Here is a 13,749-nt window from a genome sequence, read left to right as displayed (position 1 = left end):
AGCTCCACCAGATGAGCCACAGCAGCAAATAGCAAACAAACAAACGGAGCTTCTGCTGATCTTATCAAGCGAACTGGAACGCTCCTTGTAAACAGGATCAATGGATGGCATGGAGAAGCATTGTTGAGCTGAAGGGAGAGTGTTGTGAAAGACAGAAGATTCCTAAAGACACAGGCCAATTTCAAGCCATCAGATATGGTTATGATGCCGTCTTATAGATGTCGCATATAGATGCAGCATTTTCATAACAACTGGCACTAACATAGTTTCTTGATTGTGATATAAAATGACACTATGTGCCAGAAAAATGCCCTTTAGGCTTTATGGAGGATTTATTTATTTTTGCCCTATATTTGAGCTGTTTAAGTGTTAAACTATAAAACAGCTATTTTCTTCATAACTAAGCATTAATTTCTGTTGGCTTATCAAAAAAACATAAGGTAAATAAAAACATAGAATAAAATCGAAATTGGTGAAAAAGTTTAAAAGAAAGCTTAAAGGGTGTCAATACTTTTGTCATGTGCCGTATTATGCATGTGTGTGTTTTGAGGTCTGTAACATAGTTACTACTCTTTATGTAAAATTATAACTGAACGTTGATGCAGGTTTTATGTGGACCTAATGTTTTTTCGTACTTTTCGCAGCGAGAACTACTTGGTTCGCTGGGGCAGCAGTGGTTTTCCAAAAGAGATCGAGATGCTGAACAATCTGAAGGTTGTCTTCACAGTAAGTGGCCACCGGAGGGCACTGTTAGACCGTTTCCTAGCTTGGCGAGAACACTGCACAGCACGACAATGAATGAACTTGTTACCTGTCAGAGGGTTAGATTGTTGCCTTATTTTTCTCTCTGGCTTCTCCCAGAGAGGTTCTTTTGCTTACTTGTTCTCTGTCTTTGTCCACCAGGACTTGGGGAACAAAGACCTGAGCAGGGAGAAGATTTATCTGATCTGTCAGATAGTGAGAGTGGGGAGGATGGACTTGAAAGAAGCAAACAACAAGAAGTGCACTGTGGGCCTCCGCCGGCCTTTTGGGGTGGCAGGTACTTCAAGTGGAGACAGTTGACTTTGTTTTGGCCCAAAGCTAAAATGACGTTTCCAGTGTTCCACATATATCATAACAGAAATGAAATAGTGGTTTGATTTCTTGAAAATACCCCTGTTTATGTATAGTAGGCATCCCCAAATAATGATAGTGTCACTTTAACCTTAGTAAACTAATGCATCAACACCGAGGTAAGAAATATGCAAGCATCTAGATCAGTCAGATGCTTGCACATATAAACTGTTCTTCAGGGATACACACTGGCATTTTAGTAACTTTTTGCATAAAAATTAAGCCTTATACTTAAGAAAACAGCAATATGCTTCTAACCTATTTAATAATAGAATAACTTTTTCTGCTGTTATTGCATCTGTTCTGCCAGCTAGTATGACTTTCAGTACCACCTGCAACTTTTTATTTTTAATTTTTTATTGGGGCAAAAGTCTTTTGATCAAGTAACATTAGAACAGGCAGCATGATTAAAATAACTAAAGTGGGTTTTTTTAATTACCATGTAACAACACTGTTTTTTAAACATCCTCAAACGATTTCTCAAGAAAGCAGCTGTGAGAGAGTCTGTTTTTCTCAACTACTCCCTATTTGTCCGAGGTGAAACTGTCACATATCAAATATGGCTGCATAGCGTTTGCTTTGATTTTTCTCATCAGTGACACATTTATTTTCTCCTCTTGGTAGTGATGGACATCAGTGACATCATCAAAGGGAAGCACGAATGCGACGAGGAGAAGCAATTTTTCATTCCCTTCTTCCCGTACGTCCTATTTCACTATTACTTCTTTTTTTTTCCCTCTGTGTCATATTTCTAGAACCAATAAAGTATCTACTCAAAAGCTGTTTCTGGATTTCCCTAAAGAATCCTTCATGTTGTTAGAACTGAAATGTTGCAGGTTTGTGCTCTTGCGGCTGTCAGCACCCACAAGATCTAAAACTGATTTTTTTTTTTTTGTATATTCAACTCTATGTCTTTTGTGTATATTTGGTTTCAGGGTAGTGGCTGAAAATGACTTTCTCCACACCTTGCTGAACAAAGCGACAGCACTGCGAGGAGACAGTGGCGGCCAAGGTACTGTTCTGCTCTAACTGGCTTTTTCTTTCTGTTTTTCCATCCATGTGAAGCGTGTTTGCAGCCAAGACGTCCACAGGTCTGTGTGCTGCTGTTGCTTGTGTCAAGATAAATCTGTCAGTCACTGACTGACATTTTTTTTTCTCTCCGTTCTTCTGTTTAGACTTTGAGCAGAACAAGCAACAGTGTTTGTAGATCTTTTTTTGTTTTTTTTTTCTTTCATTTTAATTAATCCCAGTCCCTTTTACTCTAAACTCTACTTTTATAACTTTAGTTTGTGACACTGTCACGCTCTAAGGTAACTTTGCATGTTACATCTCTCATGCTTTATCTTCCTCTGGTACCCATTTGCTCCAAGCATAGCCTAGATATAGCGGGAGCACCTTTGGCCACTACATTTCAGGTTTTGACATCACTTGCCTCTAATCTCTCCTTCTCTCTTCAAAATGCATTTGCCATCACACACACATTTGCACACTAACACACATTACTTACATAGTAGTGTATCATTTTTATACCACATTCCTTAATATCCATCTCTATTTTTTTTTTTTTTACAAAAAAAATCAACCCAATTATTTTTTTAGTAATGTTTCTCTGATGCCATCTGTAAATCTTCAGACATTGATTTTTTTTTTTTAGCACTCTGATCATTCACATATGTATTATTTGCCCCAGACGGCATCAATACGGCACCGCTACAGAATCAATGCAAGTGCTATTTAAACTTTGCATTCGATTTCGTGATTCAGGCAGTATTCAAGAGCAAGACTCACTTAGCCTTGCATGCTGAGTGGTTGATCTAAAAACTACTCAACCTGTGCACATCAAACTTTGATTGTATCACAGACATATAATAAATTAACTCAGGCTTTGATGTCACTGGAAAACTAACTTATTTTTGCCTTAAGCAAAGTGTAAGTGAGATACATTCTTCATTCCAATAGAAATGCACCGTATGAAACAGTGGCCATATAAAGTGACCCCCATAATTTATAGATGCTTCACAAAATCCACGTCATTCACTCCTTATGTTTTAAGTCTCGACCCAGGTAAAATGTGCTTAGATGTACGGACCACATGGTGAGAATAAGAAATGAAGGGATAGCAATTTATTCTAGACTCGTCAAAGTGTGGCTCTCATGCCTTAATCTTAGTTTGTTGTTGAAGTAATTTTAAACTACGTTTTGATACAGAAAGCTGCACATTTGCCTGACAATGAGAGAACAAGAACTGTTCCTTCTCAGTTGTTTATTTTAAACCAGTCTGGGTTGACTCCATTGTACAAGTAAAATGTTTTGCTTTCTATAATTTTGTGGAATTTCTCATTATTTTTTCCTGATCAACTAAAAAAAAAAATCTAAGTTCCATAGCAACCATCAACAGGGTCTGTGTCTGTGTTAGTGACTTTATTTAGTTGATTACATGCAGACAGTATCACAGAGAAGACCTTCGTTTTTCTCTGGATTATAATTTCACGATACTCCATTCAAATGCTGTGTAATCATCAATAAACAAAACGTGAAATGAATTAATTTTTTATCGTTAATATTAGCTTGTGAGTATTAACATTTTGCTAGGATTAAGATACAACTTTGCAAAAGTTTAATTCTGCTTAAGTCTCATAATTTCGAAATGACTTTGAGGCTTTTTTTTTTTTTTTTTTTTTTTTTTTTTTTTACAATCAATGTACTCAATTAAATACTCATTTATTTTAAACGACAAGCTCCCTACATCTCCACCTGTGCTCTTCAGGATTATGGGTCACCATGAAGGCTCTGGTGGGCGACATAGTTCAGATTCGAAAAGAATACCCCCACCTGGTGGACCGCAGCACGGTGGTAGCACGCAAGCTGGGCTTCCCGGAGATCATCATGCCAGGAGACGTCCGGAACGACATCTACCTCACCCTGCAGGGCGGCGACTTTGACAAGTACAACAAGACGACACAGAAAAACGTCGAAGTCATCATGTGGGTCTGTGACGAGGAGGGCAAAGTCATACAGGTGAGCAGGTCGCACGTTGGTGGACATGAACTGAACGATTCGGTTTGTGTGTGTGGAGCAGATTGAAGCTGAGGCTGCAGCTGCAGAGTTATGTGTCGTGTGTTATTAGCCAGCAGTAAACAGAGACGTCTTTATCCCAGAATGGCAATCCATCTAATGTACGTTTGCTTAAATGGGCAGATGCTGCACAAAATAAAACCTGACACGTTACACTGACATATTTTTCCTTGGCCTGTTTTCATAGAACTCCATCTGTCTGGGAGCTGGGGATAAAGCGGTCAGTGAATACAGGTCCGTCATCTACTACCAGATCAAACAGCCCCGCTGGATGGAGACCGTTAAGGTGTGTGTGCGTGCGTGTGTGTGTTGCTCACTGCACTCCCAGCCACCTATTTAGGTCCCTTTGAAGTGACGTCCTCTACATCATTTGCATTTCTCCCTTCACGTTATTTTATAGGGCCTTAGAACATGGCGTAGCATTACGTTCTCTAATAACATGAGATATCCTACAGGTGACAGTCCCTCTGGAAGAAATGCACAGAATTCATCTGCGTTTCATGTTCAGACACCGCTCTTCACAGGAGTGTAAGTAGCATCCTCAGTTCCTTCCCGGCACCTGTCTGCTTTCTCAATGAGATCAGCGTCCCTAACACTTCTCCTCCTCCCCGTTCCCTGGAGCATAATGCGATACTGAAAGCACCTAATGATTCCAACCAATTTGCAAAATGACCCATGGCATCATTACTCAGACCTGATTATTCAAATGAGCAGTTTTCCTGTCTATGACGTCTGAAGTCTTCTCCCTTCTTGTTTTTGTTCCCCCTCCTTTTCCCTGATGTATTTTTTCTATTATTTTTTTTTTTTTTTACACGTCTTACTTCTTCCTCTACAGCCAAGGACAAAAGTGAGAAAAACTTTGCGATGGCATTTGTACGTCTGATGAAAGAAGACGGGACAGTTCTGCAGGATGGACTGCATGACCTTATTGTCTTTAAGGTGGGACTTTATTAAAGATTAAACAGACGTAGGTCTTGACATATGCATGCTGCACAACAATTCACTGATAAACATGTTCACTTGACAGTGCTTGTTTTGCAATACTTCAAATGCCTATGATTAGCTGATGGTGCTTTAGTAAACAGAATGTGTTCATTTAGTGCCATGGCTCCCAGACTGTGTAAAGTTAGTTATTTTACAATCAATCAAACAAAAATTAATGACAAAAAAATGTTGAAAGAAATTATTTTATAACCAGTGAAGCTAGTCAGTTGTGCTGGTTACTGTACTCAAGCAGCAGCAGTGAAGTCTTGAACTGCTAGCAAACATACTAAGCAATGTTTGAAGCTTGTTGCCTCAAATTAGGATCCAACATAGGCGAAGGAAAGGGTGTGTAACATAGCTTTGTCTTCTAGAAATGGACGAAACCATCACACCTTATTATGAATTCTTCAAAGATAAACAAATGGTGGACAGTTTTTGCTTTTTTGCATGTTTTTTAACGTAAAAAAAAAAAAAAAAAAAGAACAAGCTGAATAAACTTAAGTTCTGCATTCAGACCTGAACTGGCACAATAAATCTCTTATGAAGGAACATCTTTTAACGGGTTGGCTTTTAAAGGAGTACCATTTGAAACTAAGACAGACAATATGGCAAAAGACATGATGGCGAGACTTAGTTCCAGTCATTTTGAAACATTGCTTATGAATTATTTAGTGTCATGTTGTGCAATCACAAATCCTTTGTGGCGCGTCGTCACTCTCTATTTGCAGCTTAAAATCAGGCATCCACTCTGCACTGCCGTCATATCAGTAAAGGAGCGGGATCTCTGTTTCTTAGACCTTGTTGAATCTTTGACACAAATAATTAGGGATGTTCTGCAGTCCAAAAGGGAACTAGCCCTCCATAGGCAAAATAAAATTGTAATGTAATTAAAAAAAATTTGTAGGTGTTTATCCTCTCTTGGATAAAAATGGCGGATGTTGGTCTGTTATGGTTTTGTTTGAATTCATGAACCATGACTCTCCTGAATGGCACACAACGCGTTGTGCTAGATTATAAAATAACTTTTTTGTAACTACTATTACTTAGCCTGGCCATTGCCGTCATTCACCTTACACTCATTACATAAGTCACGGACAAACCTAGCAAATGGGCAAAATTTTAAACTTTAACAACAGAGTCCACGCCTCCAGGAAGCAATCATTTTCTCCATAGCCAAGAGCCCAGATCTCTGTACAAAGTGAAGTACAGTACAAGGGCCTGGTTTTTACCTGTCTATTTATTACTTCAAGCTTTTGCACATTATGCGTCTGAGCTACAGTAACTCACACATATTTATTGAATAATACGCAACCAGTGAAATAAAAGTTGAAACCAAGAAAAGGTTGTTTTTTTTTTTTTACTCATAAACAGCTGAGGTAAGCAAAACCTTCTGCACACATCATGCTTGGAAAACAGATGCATCTTCAAAAGTTATTAAGCTAGTGAAAAAATTTTTTGTAATGTCACTGCAGTAATAAGAGTCATCAAAGCAGAACTAAAGATATAGTGAAGTTGGACAGGAGATTATGGCCTCACTGACAGGTTGAGTGAAGCCAAATAGACATCCTGTTAAATGAGCCCAAGCTGAGATTGAATCGCCATATTGATTACGTGTCAGATGCAGTGAAGATTAATTACTCATGATTCACTCAAATACCAAACAGATGGCCCTCCTGTGCCCTCGTTGGCGATTATCTCTTGTTATCCCTACATTCCTCTTGATCTTTCTTCTACTTTTGACTTCTAGCTCTTCCTCTGTGCTGCATTGACCTGGTTGAAGCCGGGGGTGAAACGAGAACAGAGTTGTGAAGATGTGTTGTTCTGATCAAAGTTTTCTCTGTTAAAGATGTGTGTGTGTGTGTGTGTGTGTGTGTGATTTTTTTTTGGCAAAACCGTTCTTGCCTTTATTCACATACAGTATTTGAATACCTAAATCATCATCTGAAACATAAATTTTTTTTTAATCTAGGAGTTTTCTGTTTGTTTTTTTTTTTACGTTGACAGAATGTGGTCATGTTGAAAAAAATGATTTCTCATTAAAAGTGAATGTGCAAGAATTAGTGTTCAGAACAGAGTGCCAGCACATGTCCTTCTTTTTTTCAACAGTGTCCTGCCTGGCAGTAGAGCGAGCATAATTGTTGTCTGAGTGCCAATAAGAAGACCAACGGTTTTACTTCCAGAAGTGATTCGTTACATCTTTTACTGCGATTTTCCACTCGATGCATTAAAACAAACAAACAAAAAAAATATTATTTGAGTTTATTTTAATCAAGAGTTGGAAAGAGAAAAAAATAAATAAAGGGAGAGATGTGAGAAAGTTAACAGGGAGAGAGAAAACAAGAAACACATTTAGTAAATCTGCTTGTACATCTGCAGACAGTTAGAGGAGGAGGTGGTAGAAGTTGTAAGAAGACCCCAAAATATCTATTACATTTTCATTTAAAAGACTTATTATTATGGGTATATCTTAGTATACATTAACTTTATGAACATTATGATTGTTAATTGAAATGAAAAAATGCTACTTGTTAAATTTAGAGTGGACAAAGAGGGAGCGCAGTCCCTAAAAGATAATGAGAGCAAAACTACACTCCAGGAGAAAGATCTATTCCTGATTGCAGACTGTTTTTATTTTGCTCAGAGAAAAAAAAAAAAAGAAATAGTTGAGACATTATTACTGCAGGTGACCTCGGTCGTGTTTTGTGACTTTTAATTCAAAACCTCAAGTATTACTTCACTGCTGAAAACTCCCAGACTCTTGTCTTTTTTTTATTTTATTTTTTTTAATTTAACTAAACACAGGATAAATCATTCTTGGTCCAGACCCAGAACACCATCCATCATACTATCTTGTGGCCTCATTAGCACAGTTGCAGTAAATCACTATTCGGTGTAATGGATTCAAATCTACGTTGTCTTTCCAGGGAGACAGCAAGCGCATGGAGGACGTGAACTCGTACTTGTCCTTGCCCTCCACCCGCTACCATCACAGCGACAACCACAAGGGGGCAGGGCTGAACCGCAGCGCCAGCAGTGTGTCTGGGGGTGGAGGCCTTTCAGTGAGCTCCAGAGACAGCTTTACCATCTCCACCCTGGTCTGCTCCACTAAACTCACCCAAAACGGTACGTGCAAGCTTCTGGTCTGGACATGTGTGAGCTTGTGGCTGCAGAGCAAATTAAACAGGCCAGAAATTAGCAGCAGAAAGGACGCTTGAAATTAAAGCTGACATGTCAAAAAAAAAAAAAAAACTTTAATTAACACCTTCTTCCGACGAGAAAATATGGCCAAGCCAAGACATTGAATAATCATCTGGCTGTGAAGATGGCAGAGGTCAGAATCGCTGCTTCCAATAAGATTCTCTTCAGGTCCGAGGGTATAAATGATTAAACTTCACTTCTGCTTGAAAGTAGAGCGGTAATGCGATGCAAATGTAGAAAGACATCCAGCCAATTAAAACCGAGAGAAAATAAACGTGATATTCACAGCAAAACGGGGACAGGATTGTGGTATATATTTTTGTTTATGCGTGCTGACGATTGTAACATCGAGGAGTGTCGGGCTCTCGTCTACGACGCCCACTGATGCAGCGCCACAGGCGAAATGCGTTCACAAAAAGGAGCTCATCAACGAGTGCTTAATTGCACAGCCACTCCAGACAGAGAGGTGCATCAGACACAGGTGCAGAGCAGCAGCTGTTCTCAAGGAAGTCAGTCCATCACCGTAATGAGCGTTATCCTGCAATATTAATCACCTTTACCTCATTCACAAACACACACACAGGCGCTCAGGCCTTCATACTCACAGGGCTGTTCAGGGCCAACCTCCAGATGTGCAAGCTTGGCGTGGCGTGTCAGAAAAACTGTTGGACCGGGAGAACAGTTTGCTCTGAAGTAGCAGACAGAGAAATCTGCCCCATGTCAAACACTGTAACATATTTAATGACTGAAAAATGGGATTTGGACGCTCAGGTGTAAACACAGACAGAGACATATTGTATGAAGCAGAATGTTTGCTGATTAAATACAAGATGATTGGCGTACAGTAATTGAAAAAAAAAAAAACTTGTGCAATTAACAGAAAGTTATTCACCTCATTGCAGGTTCAAATTCTAGAAGAATTTGTTGAGCTAATATGACCTTAACTTTTCCATATTTCCAACTTTTTCTATATTTACAATAGACAAAGTTTTTTTTTAAAAAACTACTGGAATGATTTTAGATATTATATCTGCTGACCAACACAAGCAAACACTATGTTGGGAGTCTCTCACTAAAGGTAAAGGTACAAAGGATGTTAGCATTGCTTATGAGTATAATAAAGTGTATCGCAGTGTGCATCTTGTATTTTTTTTTTTACCATTTATTACCAGAAGTATTGGCAGTAAAAGGTACTCTCCAGTTAGTCGGGGGTTCTTGAGGGCCAGGGAACCACTGGTGTAAAAGTTACTGGCCTCAAAGCGTTGGAGACGTGTTCTCTGAAGCAACAAATCATGCCTTCTGGGCTTTCAGTCCGATGGACGAACCTGCATTTCCTGCAGTTGTCACGGGAACATTATCTGTCTAACTGCATTGTATCAGTGTGAATTTTGGAGTTGCATCACGACCTTAGCTCCAGTGATCCTTCAGCATACCGAGGCATTTTGGACGCCTGTTTCTTTGTGGAAACAGGTGGGAGATGCTCTCTTCCTGTTCCAACGTGACTGCACACTAGTACATCGTTCACCGACCTTGTGTTCAGGAAGAAAGGTTGAAATTGCCACAAACACAGCATTTAATCTTGTGGAAAGTCTCCCTAGGTTGTTATAGCTGCAAGGGGTGGGCTGATGTAAAATTAAACCATCGCATCTGTCTTCATGTACATCCTGTATACCGCTTTAAACAAAAGAAAAAAAGATAATATCTACGTGCGATAAAGTGAAAAGAAGCAAACTGCTGATTTCATTGATTGTCGAGTCGACTTTTGTTTTTCAAGGGGAAATCAATCAATCAAATTTTATTTGTATAGCACATTTCAGCAGCAAGGCATTTCAAAGCGCTTTACATAATTAAAAACAGAAACACAGAGTCATGTAACATTGAATAAACAGTAATAAAACCATTAGACATTGTTAGCCGATTTAGCCGAGCAACAAAGTCGCCTGGAAAAGTTTCCCAGCGAGTTGGGAAAATGCCTTTTGATTGTTTTAAGGTTTGTGCAGCACTATCAGCAAGACTGTATATGCAGCTGCCTTCATACGGGAAATACATCTGACCTGAAAATATTCTGTTTGTGATTTCAGTGGGTCTATTGGGGCTGCTCAAATGGAGAACCAGGCCTGACAACCTGAAAGAAAACCTGGAGAAACTCAAAATCATTGATGGCGAGGAGGTGGTCAAGGTCAGTGCTATGAAAAATTAAGAAAACCCGACATGTCTCTACATGAGTGTGTACACCGGCGTGGGGCGTGTTTTCCCACCGGCTCTTGTTTCGTTTGCATGCAGTTTCTGCAGGACACTCTCGATGCCTTGTTCAACATCATGATGGAGCACTCTCAGAACGACGACTACGACATCCTTGTGTTTGACGCCTTGGTGAGTTTGTGGGGTTGTCTCCTTGAAGGGTGCACACTTTGCCAGGTATGACTCTGACTGTGCGGCGTGTGTCGACTCAAACGGCAGGACTCCCTGACAGCTTGTTTGGAGTCTTAACGTATCTATGTGCCCATCTTTTTCAAACAGTCGTGTTTGTCAGATAACTCTTATCTGGCTTGTAAAAAGTGTATGCTGCTACTGTATGTAAACATGTCACTAACTCTTCCTCTATGTTGCATATTCTTTTGCCTTGGCAGATTTATATCATCGGTCTGATCGCTGACAGAAAGTTCCAGCATTTTAACACAGTTCTGGAAGCCTACATAAAGCAGCATTTCAGCGCCACGCTGGCCTACAAGTAGGTTATTTTTGAGCCTCTTGTGTGTTAGCTGAAACAGTTGGTGTGCTTTTTGTTTGCAGACATGCCTCTACCAGTCTGTTATAAAGCAGCAGCCTTTTAGGAATCTTTACTGTTTATATAATACTGATTGTACAGATAGGTCAGAGCACAGGGCAAATAAGTTTAGTGAATGCATTTGTGATTGACTAAAATACATATTAACATTTTGGTCACAACTTCAGTGTTAAAAATGAAGTGTATCATTAAGCATACTTGTATTTACTCTTGACTATCTATTAATATAAGTAAAAGAACAAAGGCAAACAAATCTAAAGCCAAACAAACAAGTGAATAAAAGATCCGGAGCAATCTGTGAGCAAATTTACATTTCCTCCATCAATTTTCATTTCTCTAGCTGCTCCCTGCTGGCCTGGAAGTAATTGATTAAAAATGAATAATTTCTTTATGCTCATTATTCCATGAATGCATCTCTCATTGTGTTTGCTGCTTTTGATAAATGTTTCAAAAGATTGTTGGATTAGGGTCTGGCATAATGAACAGAATACTTTATTGTTTTGTTAATAATTTTGATCAACAAAACGTGCATTTCTATTATATGTATGCTAAAAAAAAAACAACAGAAATTAGTATTTAATTAGATAACTCTCCAGTTGTGCTGATTTTTGTTCACTAAAGAACAGTTTGTGTCCATCCATTGCTTTTTAACCTTTCACAGTTATAAGATGAACCAAACAGAATAAAGTGGATTTATTCTTCACAGTAACAAAATACTCGGAAAGGTCAAATCTAACCGTTCTATAACATTCACATTGATTTTTAGGTGTTGACTGTTTAAAATGTAGCAGCAAATGTTGGATTGATGTATTTCTGTGTTCAAGGGAAAATGTCTGTTGTGGTGGGTGTTTTAGAAGCTGCATTATCCCTTGAATTTAGTTTTTTTTTGTCAAACTAAAATCATTTATTAATGATTGCTGCTGATGTTTTTATCACAGTTAAGACCCATTGGACATTCTCATTATTATTTTTTTTGAGTAAAATGAATCTGTTTGTCATGATAGAATAAAAAAACCCACTAAATACATTATCATCAACAACAACAACAAAAAACCCACAACAAAACAAACAAGAAAAAAATAAATAAAATGCCAACGTCAGCCTGGCTTCTTTCGACCCAGACATTAACATGACTTTAGCTCTCTGGGATCATCTTGTGAAAACAAAAACCCAGAGAAGAATGAGAAAACCTACAGAAGTCCTTTAGAATCTCACTGTAGTGTAGCCTGGAAAGCTTCCACTGAAGTCTGCTTAAAGAAAACAACCTTAGACAAAAAACAACAACAAAAAAATCAAAAAATATATGAATGTGTCTAATTCCTGCCTTCCTAGTTCTTGTTTCCGTTTTTACACCTGGCTTCCCCACTGCTTTTTCCCTCGTCTTCCTCATGGCACGTATTTCTTGTCTCTACCCCATTTGAATATCCGTCTGTTGGCATCAAAATGCAACGATTCCCCTACTTGTGTACTGTGTTCACCCTGTTTAAAAAAGGTCATCGCAGTTTATTGCCTGTCAGCTGAGAGGCTGTTATGTAAAAGTCTTTAACTCCCTCACACCACATTTTAAACTGCTCTAAAAAACCCCCGAAGAAATCCTCTTGCACTGCTTCTTAAGCCAGATGTATGTAAACAACAGTAAATGGTATTATTTTGAGCCCATCTTTTAGGGCCATCATGATGGCGGCGTGCTTAAGTCACAGTTTATTATTCTAATAGAGTCTTGTTGTTTAAAAGGATGAAGGAGTTGTGAACTGGTTTGGAGGTGATTCCCTTTTCAATTTCTTGAAAATGGAGCTTGACAGACAAAAATCTTGACCTTTTCCACTCCCACTGCAGATATATGTTTGCATTTCATGCCATTGAGACGTCTCAGGAGGGGTGTTTGCTGGGGAGCTTTAGGAGGTCATAAACTCTGTGCCTCCCACACCTCTCGCCTGCTGCTCGGAAACACTGAAGTATTTCTATCTGAGACTAAAGACGCCTGTAGGGCGTACATTTGTTGGAGAGATTTCTTTTTTTTTCCCCCCCACAATGCCTCTGAGCTCAAATAAAAATGTCTAAGTCTGACAGGTACATCTGTGAATATACGGATAACTTTTTGGGTTTTATGTCAAAACCACCACCCTCCCAGTTTGTCTGTTTCTCTTTTTTCGTTTCGTCTCTCTGCTTTGTGGATAAGAAAAAAAAAAATTAGCTGGTGGTTAGCTTTTCAAACCTCAGAACATAAAGGAAATGAATTTAAAAAGAAAAGAGGGAGTTGTTTTGATTTATGTCTGTGCTTCTCTGCCTCCTTTATTCTCACACAGAAAGCTGATGTCAGTGTTGAAGCGGTACCTGGATGTGTCTAGCCGTGGAGAACAATGCGAGCCCATACTGCGAACCCTCAAAGCCCTCGAGTACATCTTTAAGTTCATTGTTCGATCACGGATGCTCTACTCCCAGTAGGTTCTTCGTTTTTCTGTCGGTTTTGTTCTTCTATTATCAAGAATTAAAAAAAAATAAAATACAAATTATTGAATTTACAGAGCACTTTGTGACCTGTCGTTGTTCAGGTAATTGCGTTTGACAGCTCTGAGACAAGATGCTGCTGA

At 38.9% G+C, this 13,749-nt stretch overlaps 1 protein-coding gene across 1 annotated transcript in view; it reads left to right on the top strand.

Annotated features, from left to right (window-relative positions):
* The window catches only part of dock2 (dedicator of cytokinesis 2), a 113,846-nt gene that overhangs the window by 6,503 nt on the left and 93,594 nt on the right, over positions 1–13,749 (top strand). The window contains exons 9-21 of the mRNA XM_015025123.1: positions 645–726; positions 904–1,039; positions 1,738–1,813; positions 2,049–2,125; positions 3,881–4,131; positions 4,376–4,474; positions 4,644–4,716; positions 5,024–5,127; positions 8,097–8,295; positions 10,452–10,549; positions 10,654–10,743; positions 11,001–11,101; positions 13,465–13,599. Of these exons, the coding sequence (XP_014880609.1) occupies positions 645–726; positions 904–1,039; positions 1,738–1,813; positions 2,049–2,125; positions 3,881–4,131; positions 4,376–4,474; positions 4,644–4,716; positions 5,024–5,127; positions 8,097–8,295; positions 10,452–10,549; positions 10,654–10,743; positions 11,001–11,101; positions 13,465–13,599 (1,521 nt within the window). The remainder of the gene's footprint in view (positions 1–644; positions 727–903; positions 1,040–1,737; positions 1,814–2,048; positions 2,126–3,880; positions 4,132–4,375; positions 4,475–4,643; positions 4,717–5,023; positions 5,128–8,096; positions 8,296–10,451; positions 10,550–10,653; positions 10,744–11,000; positions 11,102–13,464; positions 13,600–13,749) is intronic.

Source organism: Poecilia latipinna, unplaced genomic scaffold (genome assembly GCF_001443285.1).
Source record: "Poecilia latipinna isolate Pla-1442-1.1 unplaced genomic scaffold, P_latipinna-1.0 Scaffold95, whole genome shotgun sequence".
Lineage (NCBI taxonomy): Eukaryota > Metazoa > Chordata > Actinopteri > Cyprinodontiformes > Poeciliidae > Poecilia > Poecilia latipinna.
The sequence above is the reverse complement of the archived record's forward strand: the minus strand, read 5'-3'. Positions and strand labels throughout refer to the sequence as shown.